At 38.9% G+C, this 13,675-nt stretch overlaps 1 protein-coding gene across 1 annotated transcript in view; it reads right to left on the reverse strand.

Moving 5' to 3' along the window:
- Positions 1–13,675, reverse strand: part of CASP8AP2 (caspase 8 associated protein 2) — a 33,656-nt gene that overhangs the window by 709 nt on the left and 19,272 nt on the right. The window contains exons 7-9 of the mRNA XM_046005427.1: positions 6,744–8,950; positions 2,732–5,858; positions 194–293 (exon numbers count right to left, since the gene is read on the reverse strand). Of these exons, the coding sequence (XP_045861383.1) occupies positions 194–293; positions 2,732–5,858; positions 6,744–8,950 (5,434 nt within the window). The remainder of the gene's footprint in view (positions 1–193; positions 294–2,731; positions 5,859–6,743; positions 8,951–13,675) is intronic.

Here is a 13,675-nt window from a genome sequence, read left to right on the forward strand (position 1 = left end):
GATTAAGAGTCACGTGCTCTACTGAGCCAGCCAAGTGCCCCTTACTAAATTTTTAACAGTTGTACATGAAGAGCCAGACTGTTAAAGAAGTTAGCTAATACATATCTACATATTTTAAGCATGACAAAAGTTAAATCTATTTATAGTAGCAACACTTGTAAAAACTACAAAGATGCAAAAGTTGGGTAGTTACCTGATTCGGATCTTTATTCAACTTGGCAGCTAAATAAGAAAATGTTTTCAGTGATGGCCCTCTTTTTTGACACTCCAATAAAATTTCCCGGTCATCATTTCTGAAGAGAGAATAATGTTATTTGTTTAGCCTTTGCATATTAGAGCCAAAATAACAAAAATTCCACTGCCTTAATGTGTACAATAGGAGGTGACATTTTTATTAAAACCCACAGAAAAAAGAAAAAATGTATATACCAAAATATGGACAATGATGATCTCTGAGAAGTATTATGGATGATGTTTGGGCTCACAAGTATTTCCCAAAATTTTCTAAAACAAACTTACTTTTCTAATGACAAAATTAAAGATTTTTTTCAAAATTCTCTCTTTAATTGTGGAGTACTTTTAAAACCAGGGCCCAAACATGATCACAGTCTTAATAAGCAGCAGCACCAAAATTAAAATGGAATCCAGATCTTCTCATTGCCAGACCTGTTTTTCCACATGGTCTGAACAAGAGTGTGTTGTTATACTCTCTGAGATCCTATTCTGCCATCTGTAAATTACCTAGAAGGCAGGCATGGAAGACTGTGGTATTAAACAAAACTGGTCACCAGGAAGTTGCTTGCTACAGAGCTTCCTCAGACCTCTGAGCACATCTGGGGCCCGAGGTTAAGAGCAAAAGCAAAGAGACAGTTTCTGGAGACTTGAGCTAAGTTCAGGGTGACAAGGGAGAGAAGACGTGGGGCTCTCAATAGATTAGGGAGCCAGGCACTCCACGTGTTCCCAACACCAGCTGTTCCCCAACGTGCATGCCCCCAGACTTCACTTTAGAGGCTGGTGGTGTTCTATGGTAGCTAGTGTTTTTGGTTGAAATAAACAAATCTCTTACTTAATTAAAATACAATAAAATTAAATAGAATAGAATAAAATAATAAAACGTCACCGATTTCAGTATGATTGAATTTCCCTCATTATGCACACTAGATAAGTCTGGGGAGCAATGAACCTCTAGTCCAGTAGTTCACAACTTCAGTTACATTTGTGTCTGAAATGGGGTCTTTAAATCTGCATTTCTTAAAAATTCACATAGGAATCCAAAGTGCAACCTATTGATGAAACTTTTTTCAAACTCTTAGTTTAGGGGAAAATACAAATTACAAAGCCTCACACTTTCTGCCCTGTCTCACACCACCTGTTCTTCCTTTCTAAAATGTGGCTATTGAGGGGAGGGGGGAGCGCCTGGGTGGCTCAGTCAGCGAAGGGTCTGCCTCTGGCTCAGGTCATGATCCCAGAGTCCTGGGATTAAGTCCCACAGCAGGCTTCTTGCTCAGCAGGGCGTCTGCTCCCTCTGCCTGCAGCTCCCCTTGCTTGTGCCAGCCCCCCCACCCCAGCCGACAAATAAAAAAATCTTTAAAATAAATAAAATATTTTAAAAAATAAATAAATAAAATAAAAATAAAATTGGTTATGGGGCACCTGGGTGCCTCAGTTTGGTTAAGCATCTGCCTTCAGCTCAGGTCATGATCCCAGGGTCCTGTGATCGAGCCCTACATCAGACTCCCTGCTCAGCATGAGAGCTTGCTTCTCCCTCTTCCTCTGCTGCTTCCCCTGTTTGTGCCCTATCAAATAAATACATAAAATCTTTTTAAAAATAAAAATAAATAAAATGTGGTTATGCTAGGGCACCTGGGTGGTTCAGTGTTTTGAGCATCACACTCAATTTCAGCTCCAGTCAGTCTTGGGGTCGTGGGATCCAGCCTGACATCAGCCTCTGCACTCAGCACGGAGGCTGCTTGTCCTTCTGCCTCTGCTCGTCCCCATGCTCACACTCTCTTTCAAAAAGATAAAATCTTAAAAAATATCTTTAAAAAATCTTAAAAAAATAAAAAATAAATAAAGTGTGGTTATACCAGTTCCTTACAAATCAAAGAATTCTTAGTTAAAAAAGTGATGTCACAAAAACAAAAAAACAGAAGCAGCTGGGTGGCTCAGTCAGTTACATGACCAACTTAGCTCAGGTCTTGATCTCACAGTCGTGAGTTGGAGCCCCACACTGAGCTCCATGCTAAGTATGGAGCCTATTTAAAAAGAAAAAAAAAAAAAAAGTGAAAACTTATATCCATGGTGCTAATGCACAAACCTGGTTAAGAGCCTCTGCTCTAGGGGCGCCTGGGTGGCTCAGTGGGTTAAAGCCTCTGCCTTCGGCTCGGGTCATGATCCCAGGGTCCTGGGATGGAGCCCCACATGGGGCTTTCTGCTCAGCAGGGAGCCTGCTTCCTCCTCTCTCTCTGCCTGCCTCTCTGCCTAGTTGTGATTTCTCTCTGTCAAATAAATAAAATATTAAAAAAAAAAAAAAAGAGCCTCTGCTCTAGATCATTCCATACTCGAGCTAAACTGTACTCTAGAATGCATCTTCTACCAACTTTGGCCATTTTTGAAGTATGTCATCACCTGCCTTATTTTAGGATGGGATGATAAAACTATGATGACATGACAGAACAGATGTCTGGCCTGCCAACATTTCCTGGTGACTTAAGAATCTCAAGAGTCTTACCTTGTCCATAAAACTATAATTTCTCCCTTCTTTTTAATAACATTCTTTGCAGAAAGGCTTATAGGAGATGGGGCAGATGCTGCTGATGGATCCTTAATCCCTGGGCTTGACGATGAGGGCTCTTTGTTCACTGCAGGGTCTTTTTTCTTATTGGCTTTCTTTCGGTGAGCTTCACCATTCTCACCAGAATCTTGGGTAATTTTCTTGATCTTTTCCCTACTGCTTAAATCTGTTTCCTTCCTCTGTTTTTTATGAGAATGATTTAGATCAGAAAGGTTTTTTCTCTTTTTAGGAGCATTATCCAAAGCTCCAGGCAATACTGAACCATCAGAATTTGATGCCGGCTCTGACTTTAAACCATCCTTTTTTACTTCGCATGAACTGGGAGGTTCTGAGGTCAAATCGATATAGGTTTCCTCAACAACGCATCCCAAAGGCCTATCTGCCACTTGCACCTTTTCTTCCTTACAATTATCTTCATCTACACATATCACCTGACACTCAAAGTGTTCAACAGCTAAGGCAGGACAGTTCCCTTCGTTTTTACTCTCACTTGAAACATCTTGTGTCAAATCAATAAAAGCATCTACAGTATCGGGCTGCATTTCATCTAGTATTTGAGCACTCTGATCCAAACTGCCTTCAGAGCATCCCAACTGATCAATATTTAAAACTGTTACTTCTATGAATTCCCCCAAGTTTTTGGTCTCAGTGACTGGGTCTTTCGTGAGGTCTATATAGGTGTTTGGAAGATGATCCTCGACAGAATGTGAAATCTCCTCCATTGGAGGCAATTCTTCAATGCTTTCAGGTACTTTTGGTTCCCATACTTGGTGCAACTTAAAGCATTCATCAGTCACTTCATTACTATGGCCCACTTTACCTGAAGCATCTTTAAGAAATTCATATATATCGGGAACCTGTGTTTCTACCATACAGTCCTGTTCTTCATGGGCTGATTTATTGCTATCAACATTATTGTCGGAATTTAGTTCCTCCGCAGATTTAAAAACCCCGTTCTGACATGAAACATAGTCCTTCTCTGCTGCTTTATCAGCGTCCTTTTCCACTCCAGGCAAAGATGCCAATGACTCATCAGCCACCGCATTCTGTTTAAGACTAGGGGAGGTAGATGGTGCTGCCCGCCGTATTTTCACAATGAAATGATCATTGGACTTTTCCATTATGACAGCATGCATGGGTAGGTTGGGGTGGTACTGGAAGCCTGGAGCAACAGACCGACTTGTCCATGATGAAGAACAACTTGATTTGCTGCTTGAATTATCAGACTCCAGAGCTAAATGAATATCTTGTTCAGATGCATCCTCTTCCTCAAGTAAGGCATCCTCACTAAAATGGGCACTAATAACTTCTTCGGGAGTTGAACTGGACAAAACTTCAGGCTTTAGGAAACTGAGATGACCGTCTGACTTCAGAGGTGATGGCACTGTTAGAGAGACTGCTAGATCTTCCAGAAGTATGGAGGAAATGCAGGGTTTGCTCTTTTCTGAACTACACACATTATCTTTAGTCAAAGCTATATTAGTGGACACATCAAACATGCAACTTTCATCCAACACATCCGGATGAACTGGCAACGAAAGCCCTGAAGACAAAGAGGGGCCTTTCTCAGATGATAATAATGACCAATTATCATCACTAATCATTTTAGGACATGGAGAAACCACCCCTGAAACTAGCTCATCGGTTGTACAAGCTGGTATAGATTCACACTTAAGACTCTCCAGCAGCTGTTTCTCTGGGGTCTTTAACTCCCACTCATTTTTTTCATTACAATTAACGCTGTTATCTAAAAGGTCAGAACCCTGTAGCAAACTTTTAAATATTTCACCCATCTGGGCATCACTCACTAAATTAAAAGTAAGGCTAGATGCTTGCTGTTCAGTGAGAATCTCGAAACTGCGTTCTGGCTTCAAAGCTGCATGCTGGGACGTCTGCGCGTCTTCGATGGCGTTGCCTTCGGTTCTTCCTGGCTTTGGGGTGCTGGGACGGTTTGGTTCCAAGGAGTGTTCTTCAGATTGAGAGTTCTTAATATTATCGAAGGAAGTGTTACAACTTTTTTTAACGTCATGCTTTACTGTGTTAATGTTGAAATTATTTTGGTCTTGTTTTTTTTCCTCAGACTTTTTACATCTTGGTAAAGACTTACAGTTAGCAGAATCTTCTGATTTGGGGGATTTCTCTTTCAGCATTTCCTTGCTGGAGCAGTCCACATTTCCCTTCTGACCATTTGAATACTGGGCTTTCTCTTTATTTATCTTCTCACGTTTTCCTTCGTCACTGTCACTGCCGAAGTTTATGGAATCACAAAACTTTACTAAGATTTTCTTAAGCTTTGCAAACAAATAATCCAGCTGTTCATCTACAAATTTCCACAGTTTTTTTTTCATATCTGGTAGCTGCTGTTCAAATAAACGGTCCACAATGCCATTCTTCTTAACTTGCTTAAGCTTGGATTCTATAACATCACAGAGATTATTCTGTAAAGTAGCCACGGACTTTGAGATTTTGGATAAGTCAAGGTGTTTAATTAGTGATGTAAAACTCAAAGTTGCTGACTCAATAATTCTATGGAATTGCATTAATGAAAATTTTACCTTAAATTTCATATAATTTTTCCTTACATGTTTTCTTATCATTCGTAACATGTGCATAATCTCCCGTACAGAAGAGGGTGCGGCAACAATCGGAACTATTTTTTCCAGGCTGGAGGTACTCATTGTCTTGTCTTTCTTCTCTGTTTTTGAAGATTTGCTAGATTCACTTCGTCTTTTATTCCATTTGCTTTTGGTCTGATGGATTTTTGTAGATGTTTTTCTACTCTCTTTACCCAAATGCAGAGTACTTTTCCTACTTCCTGGGCTAGTTTTTGTGTTCTGTGCGTCAACAGAAGTTCTAGGTATGGCACTTTTTTCAAAACTTTTTTGTGGCTTAGATTTTTCACTGTCGCTTATAATCTCTCCTTCTTCTAATTCATCTAAAGATGAGTTCTTATGAGAGTCTGTATCTGTAAATTTGTCAGACTTGCAAATTGGCTTTTGATTCTCCTTATTGAGATCAGACTTGCTCTTGGAGGTAGACTCAGCTGAATTTGGTGGAAATATATCTGTGGAAGAGAAATATATATTACAGTCACAGGACTAGAGTCTTAAGTCATTTGAGATTTCCATACTAAATATAATAAAAACTTATAAACTGTGGCGATTCATTTTTTTTTATAAGTAGGCTTCATACTTAGTGTGGAACCCAGTGTGGGGCTTGAACTCACATCCCTGAGATCAAGACCTGAGCTGAGATCAAGAGTCAGATGCTTAATCGAATGAGCCACACAGGCACCCCCAATTCATTATTTTAATAGCTTTTTTATAGTAGAATGTTAATGCCTAATAATTAATCATGTCATATGTCTTTACTGGTCTTAATTCATGCTCAGTGATGATACAGTTTGGTCATCGGACTAACCATCAACCAACTCTTTGGGTATCTTCATGTTAGCAGCACCACCTACTCTATACCATTTGATGATGACTTTTGATCAAAACTCTGAAAGCAAGCAGAGTATTTGAAACAATCTGCCCTAATACTCTCTTTTTTGTAAAAAGAACTAAATTTAGATGAAAGGCTCAATGTACATTTCTAATCAATGACAGGGGTCTGAATAATATTTTAGTTATGTTACCAAAAAAAAAAAAAAAAGAGCACTGGGACACCTGGGTGGCCCAGTCATCCTTAAATGTCTGCTTTCTGCTCAAGTCATGATCTCAGGGTTCTGGGATCCAGTCCTACATCAGGCTCCTTGCTCAGAGAGAAGCCTGCTTCTCCCACTTCCTCTGGCTACCGCTGCCCCTACTTGTGCTCAGTCTCTCTCTCTTTCTCTCTCTGTCAAATAAATAAAATCTTTAAAAAAGAAAAGAAAGAAAAGGCACTAATTCTTCTTGCTTATGTATTTTGCATTCTCACATAAAGTTATAGAACATATATAAACTATTACCTTTATGACTGTTATTACATAATGGAACTTGAGATGGGCTTTCCAATCTAAGAACTTTTGCTACAGGTCTCACTGGACTATTCAGAGGACTGATGGCTTCTGGAATAGGCCTCAGGTGATTAAAGTCAATGCTCAGAACTGAATTCTCATCATCGTTATATACTGAGTTTGTTTCACCAATTTCCATTTTGCTGTCCATTAATTCAGTCTGCTGAAGTGAAGATTCTAGTGTCTCCTTAGGTGAGGAAGGCTCCAAACGACAAGACTTACTTTCAACCAGTGGTGTATCTACAAGAGAAGGCTCAAATTTGCGGTTACCAGCTTCTGAAAGGGCTATTGGCAAAATGCCAGTTTCAGGCTGCAAAATGCTGTCACTGGATTCAGCTACTTCTGTTGGAAAAGCCTCTTTCATTCCCATACCTCCAGAAACACAAGAATTTACATCATCATTTTTTTTGGTATCCAATTCCAAGCCAAAGTTTTGAGAAACATTTGTTTGTAATATGTCCATTACTACAGAAACTGCTGCCCTGGTATCATTAATGGTTTGTTCCTTTCCTGCTGATGATGGAAACATGGATTCTGTTTGTTTCATTTCCACGGGTGCCGAGAAAGAAGTCTCTGTATGACAAATGGGCACATCACAATCCACAGTATTCTCAACAGATTTAACTAACAAACTGTTTTCTTCTTCTATTTTCCTTTCTGGATTACTGGTCCTGACTTCAGATACAGCTGCAAGAGCATCCTTTGGTTCCGACAACTTGGATTCCGTTTCCTCTGTGGTATGTTCATTGACAGAGGAAACACATGTCACTGTTGTCGCCTGCACCAAGCACTCCAAATCACATATGCCACTGGATTTGGGGATACTGGTTATCTTGTGGTGATTATCCTGAGAAACAGGCTGCTTTTTAGCAGGAGAAAGAGTTAAGTTCAATTTTTCCATAAAACTCAATTTTAAGTCTTTATTTTTTGTTTCATTTGGACCAATGTCAGCTTTAATTACAAGCTCTTTATTATCTGCTCCTTGAGAAACATCAGTGTTAGAGACTTCACCTTTATCACTTTTTGGCTCATTCTGTCTCTTTAAATCAGTAGTGGTTTTCTTAATTTCTTTGTTAGTCTTCTGCAAATGTTCTGTAGGTGTTCTTTTTTCACTTCTTATATGCCTACTTTCTTCTTTGCTTTCTCGTTCTCTTCTCCTCTTATCTTCAGTTCTATGCCATTCTGCTTTTAAAGGTGTATTTTCCCATTGGTGCACAGCATCAACTTCCTTGGAGTCAATGTGTTTATGAGTTCTACTGGATGAAAGAAAGGATGGACATCTTCCTTCTTGAAAACTATGATTATTTACACCTTTATCTCTTTTACAATCTTCCCTTCCTCTTCTCTCTTCTAGATGGTATTTACTTGAATTGTGAGAAGATTTTATTTCACTCTTGGAATGAGGAAGTGATGCTCGTTCAGATCTTCTCCAGTGATCCTGGTCTTTCACTACAGATTTAGATTTTTGATCAGCTTTTCTTTCTTCTTTGTCTTGTGACTTAAGTTCTTTTCTATTTGTATTTTGTGATCTCTCACTTTGTCTTTCTAGTTTTTTGTCACTTTGAGAGTCCACTCGAGTGTATGATCTTTCTCTAAATGTCTCATTCTCCCAAAAAGAGCTAATTCGTTCATTTTTATAATCCAAATCCGTGTAATTTTTGAACTTTGAATTTTTGCTTTCAGCCTTTGGTTCACCTTTACCATATTTCTCAGGACGTCCTTGTACCCTTTGACTAGTCTCTATGTCCCTCGGTTCACCATCACCACAACTAGTATTTAAGTCTTTCCGTATTCTATCAGTTCCTCTGCTATATTGGCAATGTCTAATATCTTTTCTCCCTCTTCTATTATCTTCACTTGAAATACCCTCACCAACCTGATAATGGGAACGTGACCAAATGCCATTGGTGCAGTGTTTTTCAACAGATGGAGGCAAATACAAAGTGCTCTTTTTTTCACAATATGATTTTCCTTCCTTTTCGGGATTTGGCAGTGAAGTGCTATGATGTACATCTTTAGAAACATCACTTTTCACTCTGAGATCAGTCTTTGAACAATCATCCAAATGGGGAGATCTGGATTTAAGATCTATTGTTTTAACTTTATCTGCTAACCTTGCAGTTCTGTGATTATTTCGAAAATGTGAGAACTCGGACAATCTATTAAGAAATAGAAATTAACAACAAAAACCAAAGTTAATTTCTTGTTAATAATCCAGATTTTAACCACATGCAAAACACTTTAAAAGTCAGGCCCCACATATTGGTAAAATTAATTTTATTTCATATAAAGACGTGAGTGAAGCTTACCAGCTTCCCACTAAATGGGCCCATTTTTAAAATAAGGAAACTCCCTTTTAGTTGTTTTGCTCCAAGTTTGAAGGACTTCTCCATTCTATCCCAGCACTTAACGTCTTCCAGACTTCCCTCACCACAGGCAGACCACTCCCAAACTAACCACAGATTTATTTCTTTTAGAACAAGTGACATTATTTTCTTGCCCTCACTCACTCGAGAGCAACTAAAACAGAAGGAAAAGTAAAACAATGCTAGACAACACAGATAATCAGAGTTTAATGGAGCTCTCTACCCCAGTTTTCTATTTCACATACAATTCCACAGTAAACCAAAGCATCAATACCCATCTTAAAGTGGCACATACTATGCAAAAAGAGAGGATTCTTTCTTGGGGGAATGGCATATACTTATTGTTTAAGAACAACAACAACAAAAGCCTAAGTCTTAAGGTTTTGTAGTAGTGTTCCAGAAAACTGGCAGTTTTCCTAAGAATAAAATGTAAATAGCTCATTTTGGTTCTTTGTAATACTTTAAGTCATCTTCCTGAACTTCTATGACTTCTCTGAATCTCCATAAATGTACTCCTAATCAGTACTAAATGTATAGAGAACACCAAAGCTTAAAAGACTCAGGAATAAGGGGATATTTTTATAAAACAAAAGAGGACATGGGTGACATACAACCTAAGACAGTATGTACATTTTTATATGGATCTTGTTATGGGCTAAATTGTCCCACCCTCCCCAAATTCTTATGCTGAAGTCCTAACTTCCAGTATCTCAGTGTGCCTTTATTTGAGGACAGGATCTTTATGAAGGCAATCAAGTTAAAGAGAGGCCACTGGGGTGGGCCCTAATCCTCTATAACTAGTATTCCTATAGAAAAGGGAAATTTGGACACAGAGCTATGTGGAAAATAAAAGCAACAGGAAGAGACACAGGAAGAAAGCGACCATTTATAAGCCAAGGAAAGAGGCCTGGAACAGATCCTTCTACACATAGCCCCCAAAAGGAATCAATCCTGCTAACACCTTGATCTTAGATTTCTAGCTTCAAGGACTATGAAACAATAAATTTAAACAACAATATTTATTAAGCTACCCAGTTTGTGGTCATTTGTTAAAGCAGCCTTAGGAAACTAATAAAGATCTTAGCTCAAAAAACAATTAGAAGATACCTTCCACTGGGGAAAGATGAACATAAAAAGCACTAACCATAAAAGAAAAACATCTGACAAACTAAACATCACTAAAATTAAAAACTTCTGGGCAACCCTCTTGGGTCCCCTCCTTTCTTGAGAGCTTTGTACTATCAATTTATTATCTCTCAACCTTGCTTTGCTGCCCACCAAAAAAATAAAATAAAATAAAAATTAGTTAATTAAGTTAAAAACTTCTATTCCTCATAAGACACAATAAAGAGTGACAGACAAATCACAGAATGGCAGATGTTCACAATAAATTTATCCAACAAAGAACTCATATTTGACAAAGGACATATGTGTTATATATGTCATACTTATTAAACCTATAAACTATTAAACTATAAGCTTCTAAAAGATAGTTCTAGCCCACAGAGCTCATAATACATATTTAGTATAGCTCCTTACTAGATAAAATGCTATCAGAAGTTTTATTTTAAGAGGTACCTAGGTGGCTCAGTCAGAAGTGCAACTCTTTTTTTTTTTTTTTTTAAGATTTTATTTATTTGTTTGACAGACAGAGATCACAGTTAGACAGAGAGGCAGCCAGAGAGAGAGGAAGGGAAGCAGGCTCCCCGCTGAGCAGAGAGCCCGATGCGGGGCTCGATCCCAGGACCCTGGGATCATGACCTGAGCTGAGAGCAGAGGCTTTAACCCACTGAGCCACCCAGGTGCCCCCAGAAGTGCAACTCTTGATCTCATGGTCATGAGTTTGAGCCCTAGGCTGGGTATACAGATTACTTAAATAAATAAGCTTTTTAAAGAAAAGTCTTCTTTTAAAATAAACCTTCACATAATATAATTTCCAGAATGCATACTCTTAAACTTTCACCTTATGTTATTTCTAATTTTTCTATTAAACATGACGTTTCAACCAAATGATAAACACTTACCATTAGAATACCAAATATAGGTCACAATTATAAAGTAAAAATATCTGGCAGAATATTTATTAGATAATATATAACCACATCAATCAATCTAATGACGTAACTTTCATTTATTCACCCAGTTTCTCTTTCCACCCTGTTTCTCTTTCACCCATAAAAGTTTCTCTTTCACCCATAAAAGATCCAAAAATGTATAAAATTTCCCCAGTATTTCAGGAAGCAATCTTATACCTGTTGCACTGATGGGATTTAGGTTAGTAAACACACAGCCATCTTCATTTTCAAGAGGCCTAAAGTCCTTTATGATGCCATACAGTCCACACATAAGATTATTTTCTCTCTCTCATCAATCATTTATTGACTGTCTGCCATGTGCTAGGCTGAGCCAGGCACTTGATAAAATGGTGAAGATACACAGTCATAGTCCCTGTTCCATGAAGCTTACAGTTCAGTGAAAAGACAGATACTAAAAGAAAAGTTCTAGCCCACAGGGCTTTTAAGAGAGATAACATGGAGATAAGAAGAAGATACTAGGGGCACCTGGGTGGCTCAGTGGGTTAAAGCCTCTGCCTTCAGATCAGGTCATGATCCCAGGGTCCTGGTATCGAGCCCCACACTGGGGGGTCTCTGCTCAGCAGGAAGCCTGCTTCCCTTCCTCTCTCTCTGCCTGCCTCTCTGCCTACTTGTGATCTCTGTCTGTCAAATAAATAAATAAAATCTTAAAAAAAAAAAAAAGAAGAAGAAGAAACTAAACAAATAATTCCATTACTGATTTTAAAAACTCCAAGTATACATGAAGCCACAAAAGAGAAATCTGACCTATTCAGGGATAACAGACTAATACCCCGGTGAAAATGAGTTGGTTTTTAGCAGATGGAGAGGAGCCTTCCAGGCAGTGGAAACAGTCTACGCAAAGGCAGAGCTCACAGTACATCCAAGGAACCAAAAGAATGCCAGAGACATACCAGAGCTGTGACACCTAGGACAAAGTTAAATGCTGAAGGCAAGGCCTGAAAAATAGTTTATAGGACCATATTGTGAAGAGTGAGGTAATTCTATGATAGTCAAGTGTCTAGACTTGTGATTTTAAAAAGTATCCTATCTGGGGGCACCTGGGTAGCTTAGTAGGTTAAGCATCCGACTCTTAATTCCGGCTTAGGTCATCATCTGAGGGTTGTGAGACTAAGCCCCATGTCAGGCTCTGCACTCAGCCTACTTAAGATTCTCTTCCTTCCTCTTCCTCCACCCCTCCCCTTCCATCCTCTCTCCCTCTCTAAAACAAAACAAAACAAAATAAAATAATAAAATTAATCATAAAAAATATAAAAAAGTGTCCTATCTGCAGCTTTAATACTGATAAAAGACAAACCAAAGGCCCAAAAGAGCAAGAACGGATGCAGAGATACCAGCACAAAGACTACTGCCTGATAAGAGTTGACAGGTAGCAATGATGGTAGAAATGATGAGAAATAATAATTAGAGAGATTATAAAGACATAAAAATCAGCAGGACATGGTAATGAATTTAGATGTGAGAGATGATTAGAGAGGTAAGTGTCAATGACTTCTAGGCACGGTGACTATGTGGCCCAGTTTGCCAAGCAATCTCACTGCAGTTATTAATAGCACTCACTTCTACTCTCAGAAGGGTCCTGGTGTGGGCAATAAATTGTCATTCTACCCCTAGGTCTCTGGCCTGCACCGGCTGAATAAATGATGGGGAATCCACTGAGGTGGGAAACATGGAAGAGGTTTGATCATAAATTCCATTTTGGATGAGGTAATTTTGAAAATTCTGTACAGATGTGAAAGTTACCTGCATATACATGGAACTGACCTCATACAAATGAGATTACCTCATATAAAAATACTGATGGAGAAAGGAAAAAACACAGGTTTGAGCTTTGCAGAATTCCAACCTCATGAAGTATGAATAAGAGAATAAACCCCAAGTTAGGAAGAAAACTAAGAATCATGAAAGCCAAAGCAAGAGACTATTTCAAAGAAAGAAGGTCAAGTATGTCAAATAGTGTGTGAGGGCAAATTAAAATCAGAAATCAAAACTGTTTGATGGACTTAATGGCAGTCACAGTTGACCAAAATGACTGCTGTTTTGTGTACCAATGGAAGCAGAAATCAGTGTGAAAAGGAGTCAAAGGTGAGTAGAAAGAGAAAATGAAGACAGCAAGTTTAGATAACTGCTCTGGAGGTCTGGCTGTGGAAAGAAAGGAGAGAGGTAAGAAGTTCTCTGGAGGGGTGCCTGAGTGGCTCAGTGGGTTAAAGCCTCTGCCTTCGGCTCAGGTCATGATCCCAGGGTCCTGGGATCGAGCCCTACATCGGGCTCTCTGCTCCGCGGGGAGCCTACTTCCTCCTCTCTCTCTGCCTGCCTCTCTGTCTAGTTGTGATTTCTCTCTGTCAAATAAATAAAATATTAAAAAAAAAAAAAAAAAAGAAGTTCTCTGGAGAATACTGACCAACCAAAATTTTAAAGAGAGAGG

This window comes from Meles meles, chromosome 5 (assembly GCF_922984935.1).
Source record: "Meles meles chromosome 5, mMelMel3.1 paternal haplotype, whole genome shotgun sequence".
Lineage (NCBI taxonomy): Eukaryota > Metazoa > Chordata > Mammalia > Carnivora > Mustelidae > Meles > Meles meles.